The following is a 20,794-nucleotide window of genomic DNA, read 5'->3' as shown; positions in this document are numbered from 1 at the left end:
CCAGGATCCAAAGTCAAATCAGGGTAAAAGTCAGGAAAACAGGAACCCAGCCCAAGCCCCCTACTCTGGAGGAGCTGAAGCGAGGAAATTGGGCAGGAAACCCTCCTCACATACACCCAGATGGGATGAGGAATCAGCAGGATCATAGTATGGCTCATCAAGTATTGTGAGAGGCTAGTGCCTCCCACGGGGCCAGAGCTGGACCAGAAAAGGAGCTGACATCGCCTCAGAGACCAGCCCATTTGTCACATCTTCCCCCAACATGGCTTTTCTCCCACTGAGTTCAGGCTTTGTCCATTCCTGTTGTTACATGGGAAAGACCAGAAAAGAGAACAGAAGGGGTGGAGGACAAGAAAGGAGAACATTCCCAGGCAACAGTATCCTGGAAAATGACACAGAAATAAAGTCTGAAGGCTTTGAAATAGAATAACGTTTTTCTTGAAAGCAACTTATACTTAAAAAGTAGCAAATTTACTCACCAAATATTAGAGTCTTCCATAAAATTTACATGGTTTCAGCTCCTTTAGAATCTCATTTATCAGGTTTTTTTTTTTTTTTTAACATGGAATCTTCATAAGAAAAAAGTTTTAGGGCACCTGGGTGGCTCAATCGGTTGAGCGTCTGCCTTCGGCTCAGGTCATGATCCCAGGGTCCTGGGATCGAGCCCCACATCGTGCTCCCTGCTCAGCCAGGAGCCTGCTTCTCCCTCTCCCTCTGCCCCAGTTCTCGCATGCTCTGTTCTTGCTCAATCTCTCTCAAATAAATAATCTTTTTTAAAAAAAGAAAAAAGTTTTAAATCCCCCTCAAATAAAATAATAATCTTTAATTCAAGATAATAAAAAAATTTTTAAACAAACCACTCAATCAGGCGGCTAATCTGGTAAGGCCTATGAGGTACTTTGTCTTGAAATGAAAAAAAAAAAAAATTAAACACAGATAAAGGTAATTTCTTACAGAGAGCCTCTCTCTTCACTCAGCAATTGGCTTCCAATGTGTTCATACTCTGAACAGTTCTAGAAGTTGTACTCAAGAAAAAGATTTTTTTCCTCAGGATCGTGGCACAACCACGGAATCAAATCCCATTAAGAGTAGGAGAATTCCTTGACTGCAATCCAGGACTCACAAAAGACTTGGCCTTCACCCTTGAACTTCACTGCTTAAGCAAGATCTAGGCCCAAGGCACTATGGATATGAAGGCAGCGGTGTGGGAGGGTTGGGCCTCTGTGTCTTAGAAAGCTGCACCTTCTCCAGGAGTTCAGAAAGACTCTTCTAAGGCACAAGGCCAGTGGCTCACTCTTCCAGCCAGAGCCACTACTTAAAACACCAGGGCTGCTGAACTGCTTCGGCACCTCATCCAAGAGCAGAACCTGTCAGTTCACAACAGCCAACGAGCAAGTTGTAGGCTTTCCCTTTGTTTAAAAACAGAACCAGTCAAAAGGTTTGGGCCTGGCCCAGCAGCAGACCTTCCTCCCATTTCAGTGACTCACCAGTTTCTCTGACTGAAAGCAGGGATGCTGGTCAGGCTCTGGTCACTGGCAGGGTAATACTGCGCATATGACGGGCGGGTGTAGGGGACGGATGTGCGCTTGTCTTCCTCATAGCTTTTCTTTGCTGCTTTTTTCTCAGCCTTGGTCAGCTTGTGATCCTTTCGGTTAAGGAGCAATGACTCATGCTCAAAAGGCTCCTGGCGACACAGGAGGATGTTGATTTAATTACCACTCTTTGTGCCAACATGACTGAAATACAATGAGGCTTCCTCTGAAAACAAAAAAGGGCTATCTCCAGCACTTGCAAAGAGCCTGCTCACAGACACACAGGCAGGTTTACTGTCTTTTTGTCAAAAGTATAATTCACAACTCTAACCCAGCCACACCTTTACAAAACCCAAGTCTGCCTTCTATATCAAAAGGATGGGAGCGTTCAGAGAATTAACAGACTACATTTCTATAATTTTCCCCCTTCTTTCTGCTAGGAAAAACTCACACTGGCCAAATTATTCCACATGGCTGAGCTGAGCACTCCTAGGACAAGACTGGGGTGGGAATAGGTGGTTGGGGGACTGCATGTGGCAAGGAGAAGAATGAGCTTAGTTCAAGTCCTCTGCATGAAACAAAACCTCAGATAAGCCTCCCTCCAGGTTCTCACCTTGGTGATGAGGTGAGGGTACTTCAGACAGGCAAGTTGCAGGACTGGCTCCTTGATCCCCTTTATGTTCAAGGATGCTTGGGGAGCTGGCTCCTTCTCAACAAAGTGCAGTAGGTTCTCCACCTCTTTCCGGGTAAAGTTCAGCATTGGATTAAGATCATCTACCACTCGATCTAGAAGGGAGAAGACATGGAGAAAGTCACTACACGGCTGAGAAGACTACAAAAGCACAGCTACACAGATTGGCAGAGAGAGAGGTTGTGGGGGGCATAATTGTCACTGATATCTAAACTATCTCAGGCTATCCCATATTTCAAAGTCAAAGACCAGGTGTGAGGCCCTGGTGAAATGGAAATACCAAAAAAGAAACCTGCACACCTAGCTCAGCTCTTTTCATTATACCTGCCCTCGACAAGTTGAGGTCAACCCCATCTTAAAGCAATTATTTTTTTTTCTTTTTTAAATATTTTATTTATTTATTTGACAGAGAGAGACAAAGAGAGAGAGGGAACACAAGCAGGGGGAGTGGGAGAGGGAGGAGCAGGCTTCCCGCTGAGCAGGGAGCCCGATGCAGGGCTCGATCCCAGGACCCTGGGATCATGACCTGAGCAGAAGGTGGACGCTTAACAAATGAGCCACTCAGGGGCCCCTTAAAGCAATTATTTGAATCGGAATGAGATGGGAGGAACTGCTTTCTGTGATTCAAAGCCTACCTGTGTTCCCACAGCCTGCCCCTGTCCTCCCACCACTGATACAATAAGGATAGTATTGAGCCTGAAAGATGCCCCACCTGACATGCCCTGCTTGGAAATCTGACGGTCATAGATCTTCTTTTCAAGGGTGAAATCAGCCACAAGGCGATAAATGTGACAGGGCTTTTTCTGGCCATAACGGTATACCCGACATACTGCCTGGGCATCATGGCAAGGGTTCCAGGAAGCATCAAACACCACCACTCGGTTGGCACCGATCAGATTCACACCCAAGCACCCGGCCCTTTAAAACACAAGCCAACGATCACAGAACTTTTAGTTATTAAAGACAGATTTTAAATTGGTTTCACTCTGTGACTCCTGCCCCAGTATTACCTCCTTTGTCCTAAGTACAACACATTGGAGGATTCTACTGTCCTGCCGATGAACAGTACATTCCTCAAGCACTGAAAAATATGCCCTGAAAATCCAACACAGAAGTATCTACCAGCTCAGAAAGAAAACCCACTCTCCACTCCTCTGTAACGGGTAAGGCCCCTGCATCCTGGCCACAGAGTAATGTCACTTGAAGGGAGACGTCTGCATGCAGATGTTTCTGGTGTGTTTAGTCTACCAGCCTTGGAAAATGACTAGTTCATACCCATCAAGGGCACTGTGATGGCAGAAAGCAGCACAGCCTTCAAACTGCTTGGCATGACAAATATTACTACCATCAGTCTTTTACAGTTACATTACACTTTCTACCTTTTTTTTTTTTACACTTTCCACTTTTTAAAGCACTTTCACATTAATCACATCATCTAAGGCTCAGAACACTCCTGAGAGAAAAAGCTAATTATGCCCATTATTAATGAAGGTCTCAAAGAACTTCATGACACTATCACGATTACCCTCCTAACACAACTTCATTTTGGGGTCTCCTCTCTGACCTCAAAAACAAGTCACATACCTGAGCAGATCTCTTCTGACAGAACTCTGATGAGTCTTCGGGTATCTGCCTATGTGACCAACTGCCCTGAACACAGCCCTCTGACCTCCCCTCTCAGGATGCACTCACCTTGTGGACAGAAGGAACAGCCAGGTGGTGAGGTTGCTGGGATCATTGAACTGATTAATGAGCCGCTCCCTCTCAAAGGCAGGGGTGCTACCATCTAGCCCTAGGAGAGAAGAAAAACCACAAGAAATGGACAGATGAGGGCAGGGGTACACAGCAAAATCACTGGGCAAATGTGTTTTAAAAACGAAAGAAACAAATACACTACAATACCCAGATTCCACTCCCTTGGACATTCCATGGGTCTACAGTGAGACTCAGACACCTATAATTAAAAATACCCCCATGTGCAACAAGAATTATAAACTATGTTTCTCCCTTTAGTATTTTAGGTCAATTCTAAGGCCAGGGTTCCTAGACTTCAGGGGGCATAAGAAGAATCACCCTAAATAGGGAAGCTTGGTAAACACTGGCTCAGGGTGACCTCTCTGCCTCAGACCTGTAAATCCTGGTGAGTGCAGAAGGAGCAAGAGTTCTGTTTTGATATGGATGATGTCCCTCCATCAGGAATTTGCATTGTTAAAAGCTCCTATGATTAAGAACTTGCTCTAAGGAGACATTAAAAGGAATAGATCTGGAGCAGTGGGACAGGGCATATGGTTGAAAAGAGGGAAGTTCAAAGGAAGAAGAAAAAGTAACCTTCAGTTAAGAAGAAGCATGAATAAGAGAGGAGGGGGGCTACATTTGTCACCCCAGAGAAAAGGGCGAAACTAAGGAGATGAAACACCACATGGAGAACTGGATTGCTACCGTTATAGGAAGCCTTAGTTTAATTGCCTGGTACTAGAAGCTCTCTCAGTTGACACCCAACCTACCTTTCCAACCTGAGTTCCCACAATTTCCAAGCACAGCTCAGCACTGACTCACTGGGCAAGCCTACAGTCAACACAAGGCTGTGGGCTAGACCCTGTGCTGGGGGTCTTCCTACTAGCCCCTGTCCCTCCATTCTCTAAATACTACCTTTAGGCCACTGCTTCTCAACAAGGGTGATATCCCTGTCCCCACATCCTACAGGGGACATCTGGCAACGTGTGGAGACATTTTTGGTTATCACTAGGTGGACCACTGCCACCTAATGAGTAGAGACCAGGGACGCTGCTAAACATCCTACAATGCACAGGTCAGCCTCCCTACAAAAAGAATTATCTGGCCCAAATGTCAGTATCTGGACAGTAAGCACCTGAAGTTAGTATTTCTCAACTTTTGTTTTTCATTACTGCCCTCTTAAGGAGCCTTTTTATACATTTTTCCCCCAATCAACATTACCCTCAAGAATTTTTAAATACCACAGATATACTGTATATGTTTATTTACTGCATGCCTATTTGTGCTCTATACTTTTGAAAAGTTAAAAAAAAAAAATTTGTCCCCTCAAGAACTAATTTTCACCCCTTTAGGGACACTATCTCCACTATAGAGAATGCATGATCTGAGCTTATTTATATTCACTCTGCTCCTTCTTCCTAGAATGACCTTTGGGCCACACTAACTCTATATATTTAAATTCTCCCCATCTTTCCAAGTCTACTGCAAGTTCCACCTCCTCCAGGAAGCCTTCTCCAACCATCCTCCCCGCAATGATTCTGTTCTCCTTAGAACCTGTTAGGGCACTCGACCAGTGCTACTTTGTATTTGTCCTGGAGTTGTCAGATGAAGACAAGGCTTATGCCTTCTACTTCTCGGCTCTCCCCTATCTTGCCCAAGCTTCCCAGCCCCTAGTATAATGCCTCACACACAGCAGCTTGCTCTCAATATCTCCTTGCTCCTTGGCTACTCCAGATACTCCTATGCATTTGATGGAGAACAGAGTAGAAGATAAAAAGGCAGAGAAAGAAAGAGAACCCTTAAGGAGACCCTGCCAAGACTCCAGCAACAAAGCAGCAATGAACTCACGGAAGTAGCTGACGTTTCGAACCCACTTCTGTACTCCTTGCCCATCAGCACCAGGTAGACAGGGCACTTCTCGTTTCCCTAGGAACTCCTCGATGAGAGCCAAGGTGGAAAGGCTCTGGCTGGAAGGGACAACATTTGGTTCAGAAGGCTCACAGACCCAAGGGAATCTTGTTCCCCAATGGGCTCACCATCATGTGCAGCCTTCTGACAGTGGGAGCTTCCAGAACCTGTACCCCATGAGAGGTAACCCCACAAAGAACCACCAAGGGTGTTCTCCCTAGCTCATAATGGGAGCAGAGTCATCTATACACTTATTGTCAGCACCCCACTAAATCTGCTACCCTATTACTTCCTCAACTGAAAAATTCTGGGGTTTAGCTCAGTGCATAGTAACAAACAGCATCAGCTTTAAAAACTAACATTACATGAATATACATAAGATCTAATTATAGGTCACAATCAATATTATGGGTCTTACTAAGGAGACAGAATCACTTGGCTACTTTCAAGTTATACAGAGAGGCAGTCTCCTCAGAAGTGATAACTTGAAATGGAACACTAGACTCCCCCAGTTAGAATCACTGGTATCCTCTCAAAGTGTGTCACCCATGGAAACCCTCACTCTGCGAGGCTCCCAAGCCAGGCTCCTGCCATTTAGCTCTCATTGGAGCATAATCTAGTCAGAACAACAACAAAAAAAACAATCAATTTTATATCTGTTTCCCTGAGGAGTCAGGTCTTGATGGACATCACAGTTCTGGCCAGACTGAGAATGTGACTCTGGAACAAATCACATTAACTTATTTGACTTTATACACAAAGCATAAAAATAAATACATAAATACATAAACAAATAATTTTTTTTTAAAGTAAGTTACACACTCAACGTGGGGTTTGAACTTAAAACCCTGAAAGTAAGAACTGCATGCTCTACTGACTGACCCAGCCAGGTGCCCCCACAAAAATCTTTTAATTAAAAAAAATAAAAATAAAAGCTGGGGAAAGACCAAAGCACATTAGACCAGAAGTCAGCAAATGTTTTCTGTAAAGGGCCAGATAGTAAATATTTTTAGGCTTTGTAGACCACATACAATCTGTCAAATATTCTTCTTCTTTTTTTAAAAAACCCTTTAAAAATGTAACAACTAGGTGCCTAGGTGGCTCAGTTGGTTGAATGTCTGACTCTTGATTTTGGCTCAGGTCTCTCTTTTGGCTCTCAGGGTCGTGAGAGTGAGCCCCACGTTGGGCTCCATGCTTAGTGGGGAGTCTGTTTGTCCCTCTCCCTCCCCCTCTGGCTGCCCCACCACCACCCAGCTTGCTTACATGCACACTCTATCTAAAATAAATAAATAAAATCTTAAAAAAAAAAAAAAATGTAAAAACTAGCTCTCAGGCAGGCCACAGGCCAGATCTGACCTGGGCCATAATTTGAAGGATTAGACTATGACCTCTGATGTCAGTATTCCCCAATGTTTAAATTGTTCTCTGCAGAGAAATCACATTGGGCAAAATAAGAAACTCCAAGAAAGAGATGAAATGCAAGAAGGTCCTCACAAGAAGCACTGGGCTGCAGAGGCATGAAGAAAAAAAAGTAGGGGGAGTTGTGGCGACCCCAGACGGTCTCACTCTGTAGGGGCTGTGTCACTCTACTACAGATACACGATGTCATAGGGGAATTTCTCTTCCTACCTGAACACGAGAATCTTATCCCCAAGCTTCACACTTTCCTCAATCAGGTGGAAAAGCAGTACCATCTTGGGAGAGTTCTCTAAGACCCCAGTCTGGTAATTAGTCAAAAGGTCCTTGGCCTGCAAGAGAGAAATGAGGCAGCTTACAGCAGGTCCATGCCAGAACACTAGATATAAAATTCACTCCTCCCAAAGCAGAAGCTCATGGACAACTTTATAATGCCCCGCAGAGACCTTGGCAGTACAGTACACTGTGCAACCCCCACCCTTTCCCCACATAGGATTTGTACCATCCCTTCTCAGCAGTGGTTTATGGGCACAGAAGGATCTGCTTGACTCACCCATTCATATGTGACAATGTTGTTGCCGCGCTCCTGGAAAGGGTTGAAGCCAACCCCCTGTAGGTATTTGCTGTTGGTTGCCTCTCCCATTGAGGAGGCCAAGGTGCTGTCCTCCCCCTTGCCTTTTGTTCCCTGTGACGGGCAGCGGGCACTAGTCCCCGCTGAGCCAAGCTCTTCCACATCTAGGTCTTGCTCATTGGCCAGACTCTCCTTCTGAAGGGCTTCATATAGCACATCCGGGTGATTCCAGATCTGAGATTCAAGTTAAAGGAGAAGTGGCACAGGGCAGGGAACAGTCTAAGGGTATCCCAGGGAGTCTGGAAACATGCACTTGCTCAAACACACACCTCCCACAGCATACACTGTCACATCAAAAATCAAAGTATCTCCAACCCCCTCATAGCCAAAGAGCCGACACATTCATTTTAACTAACCAACTGTGATCGCCATAACACGAGTGGAAGAGTTCCTACCAGTGGGCATGCCCATATGTTTGGTACATAATCAGAAAGGCTATGTCAAAAGCCTTGCTTTCTTATTTAAATAAGAATAATAATGTTCCCGTTTTGCGTGGCTACAGCCGACTACTATATGAAACAAGACTAATCTCTCCCTATGGACAAATGTATCTGACTTACAAATGACCAACCAGAAGTCATTTCAGGGACTATTTCTGGCAGGAGTTGAGAATTCCTGGGGTGCGGGGGACCAGAGGGGTGGGGTGGGGGGGGAAAGGAAGGGCACGTTGGCACTGTAGCATCCTCAAAGACCATGTCTGCTGTAGCTTCCTGGCCCTGGTCTAGGACTATAGCTACAAAAAAAAAAAAAACAACCATTTTGAAATCCCATCTGTCCCCTGACACACACCTTCAGCTGACTTATTAAAGCAGTGGTCAATCGGGAATAATACCCAATAGGTTGGCTGAGAGCTGTCAAAGAAACAGGTCCCTCATTATGCAACAGGGAGCACATACTAAAGATGTGCTAAAATGCTCACCTGTTCATGAAGCTTAGTGCTAAAGATACCTGGGCCCTTCTGTCCTCAAACCATCTCAAGCATTATCAGGATGAAAGAGATCTCAATCTCATTAAACACAGAATCAAACAGAAGGTACCCCAACAACTTGTCTAAGCTATATATTTCTTGAATCTTGATTACACTAGCAGTCAAAAACTGCCCTACAATGTTCTTCCATTACCCCTTCTTTGCAAGGGAAAAAAATCAGTGAGAAAGGAAGTGATTTCTCAAATTTGGTACAAGTTGTTCAAATGAACTGCACAACCGCAAGGAGCACCAATTATATCTCAGGCTATGACTAGCAACCCCCCAGGAACTGTGCAGCACACACTGGCACATCTCTCCTTGGGGACCCCTATTCTCTGATGCAGCCAACCAAAGGTGGCCCCTCTCACTTTATTCTTCCTTTATCAAGGACTCCCAGCAGAAATAACTCCCTTGGGACCATGTGCACCCTTCATCCGTATGTCAGTATTCCCTGAGGCCTCAACATACCTTGCAGCACACGCAGAAAGCCTTAAGGGGGTTCAGCCCCAGCCAGCCACTGCTACCACAGTCTCGGAAGCGGTCCATGAACTGTGTGTACAAATCTCGCTGGATCTTCGAGAGCCGCACCAGGATTACATTTTCTTCCTTGGCAGGGAGATGAATCTTCAGCACAGTGTGGCCTCTCCTACAAAGGCAGAGATCAGAATTGTCAAGCCTGTGTGGCCAGGATGGGTCAGTGCAGGAAAACAAAAGAACTCTGCATTTCTGCCACATCTCCTCTTGAGGATCTCCACATTCACAGCAGCCTTGCAATAATGAGGATTGGTTTAGCGACCCTCAGAGGAAACTCATTTTAAGGATAAGAACTAGAGCAAAGAGGACTGGGTGGCAGAGATTGGAAACTTCAGGTTCCTACCCAGATTCAGGGCTGTTTCTCTAAGCTTTCTGCACACATGCCGTCTTAACAAGGAAAAACAAGGGGATTGCTTTAGACTACCCTATCTACATCCACCGAGATGCTAAAACTGGTGAGGCCATGCCCCGAAAACCAGCACTTCTGTGTTTTCACTAAGTCAGCAGAAGGCTAGCTCTCTTTTGCTTCTCAGCAAGTAAGCAGGTGGCAGGTATCTCTAGAAACTTTAAAGATTAACTTTGAGGGAAGCACTTCTAGGCCAAACTTTCAGAGGACTGAAACAGCGGCTATCCACCATTTGTGTGCTATTCAGGAAAAGCTACTCATTAAAAGGGAAGTTTTACTATCACCCACTAAGAAGGGACCCTCCTGTTGTAACAGTTCCCCTTTGGGAAAGCTCCACATGCCCATTACACCAAGGTCTCTCTGAGGATTCAAAAGACAGGGCCCTAAAGATGGCTCACCTCTGCACAAAGCCCTCCAGGAGGCTGTGCAAGACATGGCTCCGGTACCGCATTAGGCGGACATCCTGAGGCGTGCTGTCAATACACTGTCCATTCAGGATAGGGCGCTCAAACATGTTGCTGAACTCCTGCCGGGTGCCGAGGAAGTCTGGGCGAACAAAGTCGACCATGCACCAGTACTCAATGAGGTTGTTCTGCAGGGGGTACCCGGTCAGCACCACCCGACGGCGAGAGCGAATGTTCTTCAGGGCCTGTGAGGTGCTGGCCTGGCAGTTTTTGATGCGGTGTCCCTCGTCACAGATCACCACATCAGGGCCAGGGCGGCATAAGGCCTTCTCAAACTCTAGGGAGGGAAGAGGATCCGGAGTCAGAGGGTGAGAGGGCCTGCTCTTAGTCAACAATATGAGAAGTAGGGGTGCACCCTGGAGGAGACAGAAGAAATGAAGGAAGCAGGAAAGCAAGAGTCAGCCCCCATTAGTGAAAGGGAGCCAACATCCAGGCTCCTGCGCATTTGGTGTGACATGGTAACCTGGACTATTGACTCTTGCAGTAAATACCTCTTTTCCCTCTTTCCTTTCCTTATTTTTGCTTTTTTTTCCTTTAGGCTAAAAGTAAAACACCTTGCATTCCTAGGGCTTATGCCAACTGGGTAGCAGAGAGCGTGACTTTACAGAGTACCAGACTAGGATTAAAAACGGGTCTGGGTGAGACTGATGGAATCATCCAGACACTGCAGTCGGCTCTCACCCTCGTCAGCGACTTGGCACCATCTGCAGGCTGGCTGGTGGGAAGTTAGCTAAAGGATAGAATCTTCCTGGTGTTACCTGCCAGTCATTGCTAAATGGCAAATTCATCCCAGCTCTACCACAGAAGCAAACCTAGAACAATCTACAGATGAAGAGACCTATATAAAATGAAACAGCCACTGAACCTAAAAAAAACTTTTGTCCCCAAATGGGCAAAAACCCCTTAGAAGAGGAAACAGAACTACAACTATGAGAAGAATGGCTTTCCCTAAAAAAAACGGAGGTAAATTCTTTTATAAATTCATAATATTATTACCACACTGTATGCTAGTGATTTAAATACTTTATATTTTCTTAATGCTATCCCAGAACACCTCTAGGGCGAGGTGAGGGGAACAGTCACTCTCCCAGCTGCTCTGTGAGAGAAACAGGGCCAAATGGGCAGGGGAGTCTCCTTGAGCCAGCCTATGCATGGCCCACCCAGAATTCCACAGCAGGCAAGGAAAGCAGCACCTTCTGAGAGCCAGGGGAGGTCATCCCACCGATCTTAGGGACCAAGATTTCTGGCACGTGACAATACAACTCATATCAATAACCTTCAAATTTCACTTGGTGCTACTACAGACACTATTTCCTTTCTCCTAAAACACCACCCCTAAGGGTATCCCAGGGATAGGCTGCCCACCTCTCCGAAACTCCTGCTGTCGATCTTCCTCATCCAGATCAATGATGACCGGGTGAGAACGTTTCTTGGTTTTCTTCGATCTACCTGTGGCAAAGGATTTCTTCAGGGTGAGGAGTCTGTACATTTCGTACCCCATCAGCAGCACCCCACCCTCTGACACCCAATCAGCCATCACTTTAGCACGAGCTGCCATTGTCCTGCAAGAGTGAACAGAGAAAAAATTACTGCTTCCACTGCTCCCCAGGAAGAACCGCTCACAATCAGAGCCGTGCTGATGTACATTCAGTGGTGGCATCGCCGTGGCTGGCCAGCTGCCCAAGGACTCCCCAGCATCCCAGAGACGCTCATGTCACTGAGGATGGACTGGGTCACCGATGACAGTTACACAGCAGAAAAACAAAAATGCAACGGCACAAGGCAAGCAAAAGTGACAACTCCTGGGACGCCTTGGTGGCTCAGTTGGTTAAGCGTCTGACTCTTGATTTTGGCTCAGGTCATGGTCTCAGGGTTGTGAGATTGAACCCCGTGTTGGGCTCCGTGCTGGGCGTGAAGCCTGCTTAAGATTCTCTCTCTCCCTCCACTCCCACCCACGCCCTCTCCATCTCTTAAAAAAAAAAAAAAAGGTGACAACTCCCTTGGATATACATGCATGGCTACAATTCTACATTTGAGAGAAAATTTCAAGTTATTCCCATAATAAATACAAGGTAGTAAAAGCAAGGACAATATTCTGCATTTTACCTGCCCGGGCCCTGGTGAATAAAGAGCCAAGGACAAGCAATAAAGGAGAAAGAGCAGCAGAGCCCAGATGACACTCAGCACAGTTCCTCCACTCCTAAACAACTGAGCCCTGACTAATTCATTAACTGCATGTGGACAAACGGTCCTGAAACCCAAGAAACAAGAGCAGGTGATCAACCATCTAGGAGGCCACTCACAGTCTCCTCATTTTGATGTGTGTGACCAAACATCACAAAAGGCAGCCTCTGCAGAAAATAAAGGCTATCTTCTCAATTATCCATGCCAGCGAGGGGAAAGGATAACATGGATAGCTGGCTTGAACCAAGAAATAGCTTTAGAATTTGGGAAATTAAGTTGAATTTATGAAATGGAAATATAAATAATTTTATTTACATCTAAAGCAAAAGTTTGCACTTTTCAAAGCTTGAAAGTTGTACCATTAAAGGTCAACTGTAGATCAGTGCTAAAAAGAGACTGTTGATTAGGCTTCTAAGAAAGAGAAATGTAAAAGGTGAAAAGTTAGAAGGTGGACAGTTTCATTTCATCATGTTGAATTTTACTATCTACATGGGAAAATAGGACGAAATATGCATATTTTTCAGGATATAAAAGCATCTTCAAGCAGAACTTAAGAAATTTCCCAGGCTACCTAACTGACTTTACTGAAAAGCCAGGTAGAGGAAAAAATGAGTAATAAGGGGTGGGGGGCACATCGAGAAACCAAAAAGAATCTGGGAAGACAGGGTTCATATGCAAATAGATTGCCTCGATATCCAGACCCCAGGAAGAAGTCTAAAAGGAAAGAGCAAAGAGGAGAAGGTAGACCACCTACTTGTGCTCATCATTCAAGATGTGAACTTTAAAGAAGCGAGGCTGGACTTCTTCAGGCTTGTTGTCAGCTGGAAGGGCTTCAGGAGCTGGAAGCCACATGTTGAACTCTGCCAGCCAATTCTGAAGAGTATTAACCTGTCAGAAAGCCAAGTCCAGGAAGAGTTTTAAGAAACAAGCTCAAAGTTGAGCTCATTGAGCTTTTCAGTACCCAGCAAGGCATTAACCCAGAGCTCCTCAGAGGGCTGACTAAATGATGCCTTCCCTAACTCTTACCGGCACAATGGCAAGGACAGTTTTGGCTGGCGTGTGGCGGAAGAGGACATCGATGAAGGATATCACTTGCAAAGTTTTCCCCAGACCCATGCTGTGGGCCAGGATACAGCCAAAGCCACTACTGGTCTTAAACCTCTCCAGGGATTCAACCAGGTTATCATACAGGAACCGGATCCCACCAATCTGACAAGGGACAAACACAGGCATAGTTAAAGGAGCTGGCAAAGACCAGGGCTTTAGTTTTATTCATCTTGGAACTAGTCAGAATTAAGTAAATGAGCAGATACCACAACAGACAGTTGGTGTGAATGGCTACAGAAGTTCCCCTGAACCCTGACTAGTCTATTGGCTGGTGACAGTCTTCTTAGAGAAAACACAGAAAATCATTCACCTGGTACAATGGCCCATCTAAGGCAAAAATCTGCAGTACCAAATTCTATTTTTTTTTTTTAGCTTTTATATTTGAGTTTATTCTTCATTTAACTTTTAAAACACTACTATAGTTGAATATTAAAACAAAAACAATAGCAAGTAGTGAGTTATGATTATAGTCCTTCACTCATTCACTACTGCATATAAAATGCCAGCAGTGTTACTCACTGACCCCATTAAGAGGTCTGACACTGAACACCACCCCTGGGATGATGTTCATCATCCTCATAGGCTTCCCCATTGTAATGGCGCCGTCTTTCCTGATTTGGATCAAAGTCCACCAGTTCTACCTGGTCCATTTCATCAGTCTCTTCTACTTCCTTCCTCTCAGGTAGGAGTTTTTCCAGCAAAGAGAGTTTATCAGGAGAGAGAAAGCCATTCTCAGGAAAGTTTACCTTAAATTCGATGATTAGGCGACCCTCCTCATATGGTCTACGATAAATTGGCATGCCTTAATTTAGCACACACTTGATATCTCCATGCTTGACAATTTGACCTGGGTGAGAGGTGATGACGATGGTTCGGTTGTCAAGAGTAGATATTGGCTTTTGAAGGCTGCACAGTGCTTCAACCAGCTGTATGTCCATACACATGAAAAGGTCTTCTCCTCGCCAGGTAAAAACAGTGTGGTCCTTCTGATCTAAAATAATGATAATATCTCCTGGTTCCAGTCCTGGTTCTTGGTCTCCTTCACCATGGAATGTTATCTTCTGGCCATCCTTCATACCTTTATCAATATGAACTTCTAGAATCTTCTCTCGAACTATCTTCCTCCCATTGCAGCTTTTACATCTATCTTTGGGACTGATCTGTTCCCCATGGCCCTGGCACTCCGTGCACACAGACTGAATTTGCTGAACCATTCCAGGTCCTATCTGATGAGTTCTTATTTGCATTCCAGTACCTCGGCAATTGGGACAACATTCGATTGCTCCTTTCTTACCACCTCGGCCTTCACATTTATCGCAAATCACATTCTTCTGCAGAGCTAAGTTTTCTTCTTGCACCATTATACAAATCTTCTAAGATTACTGAGAGGTGGTGCACAACATTTTTACCTCTCTTTTCTCTCTGCATCATTCCTCCTCCTCCAAAAAACATATCAAAGATGTCCATGGGGGAGCCAAAACCACCACCAGCTCCACCTTCTTTAATTGCCTATTCTCCTCCTTTGTCATATAATTCCCTTTTCTTTGCATCAGAGAGTACTTCGTAAGCTTGAGAAATCTGTTTAAACGTCTCTCCTTCATTTGGATTCTTATCAGGGTGGTACTTCAAGGCCAGTTTCCTGTAGGCCTTTTTCAATTCCTCTTGGGTGGCGTTGGGTTTGACCCCCAAAACATCATAGTAAGTGGTTCTTTCACCATTTTCTACAGCCGGTGAGAGGGCCGAGGCCAGTGTGGGGGAGCGGGAAGAAGCACGTTGCTGGGCGTAGCTCAGGCAGCCGCCGCTCCTCCGCGTCTCACCAAGCATTCTGGAAAGTTCCTGCAGTACCAAATTCTTCACAGCGTCTCTCACTCAGCCCTTGGTTGCTTACCTCAAGATAGCCCATTCCATGAGGAGCAGTTCTTATTAAGAGTTATTATGTTGAGTCAACCTCTGTCTTCATGGAACTTCCACTTGGTTCCATTTGGTTCCACATGGAACACCACTTGGTCTTGGTTCGGGGCTCTGGGTCAACACAAACTACTCTGTTCCCTCCTATCAGGAAGTCCTTCAGACTTCTGACTCTTAAATCTCTTCTGGAACTACTTCCAGAATCAAATCAATTTCCTAATCAAAGCACTGCCCTCCAGATAGCATCCCAATCAGTCTTGCAGATCTCACAGAAGGAAGCTCAAGATCATTAAACCGAGAGACCCAGCACCTTCTACACAATAGGGCAAACCTAAAGTTTGCCCTTCCCATTCATCAGAAATTCTGAAGCATCAACTGCTAAGAGGAAGGACACAGGCCTTTCCAATAACCTGCTCTAGGTACCAAACAAGTACTTCACAGGCTGTGATGCTAAAAGCCACCAGCAGGTGATGCTTTCAGCAAGGAAGCTGAAAGGAAACAAAGAGGAGAGTCAAGATTTGCTGTACCTGATGAGGTTTCACTGCCCGTGCCAACTGCGGGGCCAGGAAGACATTCTCCTCCTCTGGAGGGTGGTTCAGGTTGACGAGGACCCGCCCCAGAGCATCACGCTGATTTAAAATATCGTTCACATGGGTGCCACCCTTCTCCTCTTCTTCATCCTCCTCACTGACAGACTCACTGCTGTCCACAATGTGCAGAGTGTCCTCCTCTCCAGAGCTCAGTTCAATCACCTCTGAGACAGCCAACAAAACAAAACAAAAACCCAGGGAGCGGAGATAATTTACTGCCTATCATTAAAGCATTACAGCATGGAAACAAAGTTAGAACTTGTCATCACTTGTAAATTTTGAGTTTTATTATTTCTCTCTTCCAGCTTCAAGTTAAGACAAGGGAAAACCCTACATTTATAAGGAGACTCTGGGACATTTGTCACAGTCGGACCCCAAACCGAATGGGGAAGGACTGATTTCGATTCAGAGGTACAGCCAATTACTCAGGGTAAACATTGAGTCAGGAGGAAGTGGAGGGACCTCTGGCTCGACCTTACCATCTCGACTGCTTTTTTCGTCCTCACTGCCACTGCTGCTGTCCAAACAAATGACTTCCTGGGCCAGGACCCGAGGAGGCAGTTGCGGACCATCGCTTGCTCTTAAGACAATTTCCTCTAGGGAAGGAAAGATGGAAGGGAATGTCAAAACCACATTTAGCTCAAACCTACCTCCCCAAATGACTTTTCAACCTTCTTCCTTTGTTGCTCTCAAGGGGACTATCCCCTGAGGAGAGAAGCAGAGGGGTGTCTCAAATACCTCAGTCCCCTTTCTAACTTCCCTTGTCTTTACTGGTTCTTACCTCCTGGTGTCCACCTGACCACTAGAAAAGATCCTAATCCCTTGGCATGTTAAGATCCAAAGTTATGGTAGAAAAAATTCAAGTAAGATCCGAGGAGTACATTAAAAAAAAAAACCACACACAATTACTTCTTCTTCTTTTTTTTTTTTTTAAGTAAAGTCTACGCTCAATGTGGGGCTTGAACTCACAACCCTGAGACCAAGAGTCTCATGCTCTACCCACTAAGCCAGCCGGGACCCCTGAGGGGTACATTTTTACCCATCTTAAAATTTTAGATGTTTCTGATCATTTGCTCCTAAGAAACTGAATGACTCAAAAAGATTCCTGAGAGGCCACAGTCTTATTTCAGATCTGCCCTCACCACTGTGTGTGCCCAAGGCCTCTTCTCCCTACACTTCAGGGCCTTTCCCGCCACCTCCACTGCTTACCGGGAAGGAACTCCAGGGGAACTGTAGGAATGGGGGCGGCATAATCCTTCCTCTGTTGCTCCAGGCGTTTCCTTCTTTCCAACTCTTCCTGTTGTGCTGCTTTGGTAACCGGCTCCAACTGATCCTCCCGGAGCAGCTTTCTAAACATTACAAGAGTGAGCACTTGGGTTGGTTTACTTGAGATTTGGGCAATGTAATGTCAAGCTAAAAAGCTCATTGCTGAGCTCACAGATCTGAGGCAGGAGGAAGAGAAGCCCCATCAGTCCCACACATCCATGCAACAGGCAAGGTTAAAAAAAAAAAAAAAAAAAAAGAGGTGGGGGAGACTACAAGGCTCAGGTGATTCTGGGCTAACATTTTTTCATATTATTTAACTTCCTGAAACATGCCCCTAAAGATTCATCTTTGCACATAACAGATCAAGAGTAAAACAGAGTAATTCATGATTCATCAAGTTGAAAAACAGTATTAAAAAATAGAGTTGTTATGTGGGAAAGTAGGATTATAGATGATTCTGCATCTTTATTTCCCAAACTTTGAGTAAAATTTTTTTTAAATTTTATTTTATTATGTTATGTTAATCACCATTCAATTTATTTTATTTTATTTTATTATGTTATGTTAGTCACCATATGATACATCATTAGTTTTTGATGTGGTGATCCACGATTCATTGTTTTCGTATAACACCCAGTGCTCCATGCAGTACGTGCCCTCCTTAATACCCATCACCAGGCTAACCCATTCCCCCACCCCCTTCCCCTCTAAAACCCTCAGTTTGTTTCTCGGAGGCCATAGTCTCTCTTGGTTCATCTCTCCCTCCAATTTCCCCCCCTTCATTTTTCCCTTCCTTCTCCTAATGTCCTCCATGCTATTCCTTATGTTCCACAGATAAGTGAAACCATATGATAATTGACTTTCTCTGCTTGACCTATTTCACTTAGCATAATCTCCTCCAGTCCCATCCATTTTGATGTAAAAGTTGGGTATTCATCCTTTCTGATGGCTGAGTAATATTCCATTGTATATATGGACCACATCTTCTTTATCCATTCATCTGTTGAAGGGCATCTCGGCTCTTCCCACGGTTTGGCTATTGCGGACATTGCTGCTATGAACATTGGGATGCATGTGGCCCTTCTTTTCACTACATCTGTGTCTTTGGGGTAAATATCCAGGAGTAAAATTTTTAAGCTATTATGTTTTAAAAAAAAAAAAACAACAAAAAACCCCACAAAAAATAGATGAGGTTAGGAGGAGAAAAAGATCTCATTGATCTCCTTTCTTTTTTTTTTTTTTAAAGATTTTATTTATTTGACAGAGAGACACAGCAAGAGAGGGAATACAAGCAGGGGGAGTGGGACAGGGAGAAGCTGCCTTCCCGCCGAGCAGGGAGCCCGATGTGGGGCTCGATCCCAGAACCCTGGGATCATGACCTGAGCTGAAGGCACACGCTTAATGACTGAGCCACCCAGGCGCCCCACATTGATCTCCTTTCAGTAGCAAAAGAAGGGCTGTGACTGAAGGAAGGGTTGTGGGGGATTTGGACAGTTAAGGAAGCTCACATCTGCCATTCACTTAGCTCAAGGAAAAAGCCCTGCTTTGGACCAGACAGTCCCCTGCCAACCAAAGTTGAGCTCTAAGAAAATGAGAATTCAACTTCTTTTATCTCCTCCTGTTTTGAAACCTAAGGGAAAAATAAAGGAAAAAACAGAGTCCAACCAGAACAACCTATCATCCTTGGGCTGCCCCCAGGGCCTCCAGAGAGTAGGAGACTCCCCAGCACAGCCTGAGCGCCCGCCACGTTTGCCCCACAACCTCTGACAGCCTGAAGTGATCCTGAGCTGCATCTCCACTGTTAATCGGGGCACACAGCTTACACTTTTCTTCTTTGGAAAGGAGACTCTCCTGCTCAAACCAGTCCTACTACTGACAGCCTTCAAGTGAAGGTAATACCTCTACTCCTTCCCTTCTCCTCTCACCCTGAGCACAGCTCACCGTATGTTTCTCCTCATGTGGGAGGGCTTCTGAGCTCTCTTCTTTTTGGGGTCCTCGGAGGCTAGGCTCTTGCCTTGGTGGCGCCTGAGCTGCTCTGAAGGCTCAGACTGAGATGAGGTAGTTGAAGTGCACCGCGGTGGCCGCTGCCCATCTTCCTCCAGCTGGGCACACTCAGTGCCACACATGTCTTCCAGGGATGGGTCTGAAAAGACAAGGGAGAGAGGTGCCAGGGACTGACCTTTACAGGGAGAAAAGTGGGGTGTTTTTTTTTTTTTAATTTTATTTATTTATTTGACGGAGAGATAGCACAAGTAGGCAGAGCAGCAGGCAGAGGGAGAGGGAGAAGCAGGCTCCTCGCTGAGCAGGGAGCCCGATGCAGGGCTCCATCCCAGGACCCTGGGATCATGACCTGAGCCGAAGGCAGACGCTTAATGACTGAGCCACCCAGGCGTCCCGAAAAGTGGGTTTTGACGCCAGGCACACCTGGGTTCCAATCTCAATTCAGCAACTTATTAGCTGGTAAGCTAAGGCAAGTGACTTACAGCTCTCTGAAACTCAGTAGACTGATTTATAAAATGAGAATAGTGATGCCTACATTTCAGAGTTGTTATGAGGACTAAATAGTGTGCATGTCTAGAACCAAGCCTGCTTCAGAGTAGGCTCACAACAAATGACAGCCATCACTCTTGCTATAATTTAGCACTCTGAGGAGAGTGAGGAAGCTTCATGGCCTCAGAATGTTCTGAAAGGGAAAACAGGTTTCTAAATACAGCTCACACTCACTTGTGTCTCATCTGCCAACAAGGGGAATATCCCTCCTTTCAGTGTTTTAAAGTGTTCACTCCTTTGATTCACTGGCCATTCAATGAGGGCCTACAACACAGCAAACACTGTCCAAGATGCTTCAAGGGATGTTTTTAAGACTTCTTCCTTGCAAGGAGCTTGTTTGTTTTCTAGACATAATAAAACAAGGTGTGCTAAACACCACAGGAAGGGCAGGCTAACTGGCCTAAAGAACTTAAAAATATAAGACATCATTTTTCCAGCCAGAGATAATTCGCTAAATCAAGAATAATTGCCTTAGGGTCACACAGGAATATGAAATACACTACTTTGTGGTGTGATCACACAAGGAATTATATGAGAGGTAAAATATAAGTGAAGCCTTGAAAGGTGAGAATGTCTAAAGGTACTGCCTTGAGGAGGGGGAAAAAAGGAGGAAATTCCTGGTGGAGGGAATGTCATTTGTGTCATCAAACACCGGCAAGGACTGGGGTTGGAAAAGCAGGGTCCGAGTGCACACCCCTCTTCCGCAGCCTGCCGAGCAGCATTCTGTTTATGTGATGGGTAAGCTTTGACAGTCACATAAATCATAAGCCTGTCTCCAAATCCACCAGAGCCTCCCAGATACAAGAAGTACACAACCAAAAAGTCTTTCCCAAAGGTAAGAGCAATGTAAAGCTAGAACATAAATGCTATAACTGAGATGGGCTGATCAATGCCACTTCGCTCTCA

General features: G+C 45.2%; 1 protein-coding gene and 1 pseudogene across 5 annotated transcripts in view; both read right to left on the bottom strand.

Annotated features, from left to right (window-relative positions):
• The window catches only part of RAD54L2 (RAD54 like 2), a 107,641-nt gene that overhangs the window by 7,579 nt on the left and 79,268 nt on the right, over window positions 1-20,794 (bottom strand). For 4 of the 5 annotated variants that reach the window (XM_032411376.1, XM_032411377.1, XM_032411378.1 and 1 more), the window contains 16 exons: window positions 19,280-19,481; window positions 17,282-17,421; window positions 16,552-16,668; window positions 16,010-16,236; window positions 13,494-13,676; window positions 13,222-13,355; window positions 11,649-11,845; window positions 10,218-10,560; window positions 9,348-9,525; window positions 7,835-8,086; window positions 7,495-7,613; window positions 5,806-5,924; window positions 3,916-4,015; window positions 2,936-3,141; window positions 2,146-2,318; window positions 1,488-1,684 (listed from right to left, as the gene is read on the bottom strand). In XM_032411376.1, the coding sequence (XP_032267267.1) occupies window positions 1,488-1,684; window positions 2,146-2,318; window positions 2,936-3,141; window positions 3,916-4,015; window positions 5,806-5,924; window positions 7,495-7,613; window positions 7,835-8,086; window positions 9,348-9,525; window positions 10,218-10,560; window positions 11,649-11,845; window positions 13,222-13,355; window positions 13,494-13,676; window positions 16,010-16,236; window positions 16,552-16,668; window positions 17,282-17,421; window positions 19,280-19,481 (2,887 nt within the window). Of the gene's footprint in view, window positions 1-1,487; window positions 1,685-2,145; window positions 2,319-2,935; window positions 3,142-3,915; window positions 4,016-5,805; window positions 5,925-7,494; window positions 7,614-7,834; window positions 8,087-9,347; window positions 9,526-10,217; window positions 10,640-11,648; window positions 11,846-13,221; window positions 13,356-13,493; window positions 13,677-16,009; window positions 16,237-16,551; window positions 16,669-17,281; window positions 17,422-19,279; window positions 19,482-20,794 lie in introns of those variants that run through there. The other variant, XM_032411379.1, reaches the window with a different exon arrangement.
• Window positions 14,027-15,998, bottom strand: LOC116636600 (annotated as a pseudogene).

This window comes from Phoca vitulina, unplaced genomic scaffold, assembly GCF_004348235.1.
Source record: "Phoca vitulina isolate PV1807 unplaced genomic scaffold, GSC_HSeal_1.0 scaffold13, whole genome shotgun sequence".
Lineage (NCBI taxonomy): Eukaryota > Metazoa > Chordata > Mammalia > Carnivora > Phocidae > Phoca > Phoca vitulina.
Note: the sequence above shows the minus strand (reverse complement) of the source record. Positions and strands in the feature narration are given on the sequence as shown.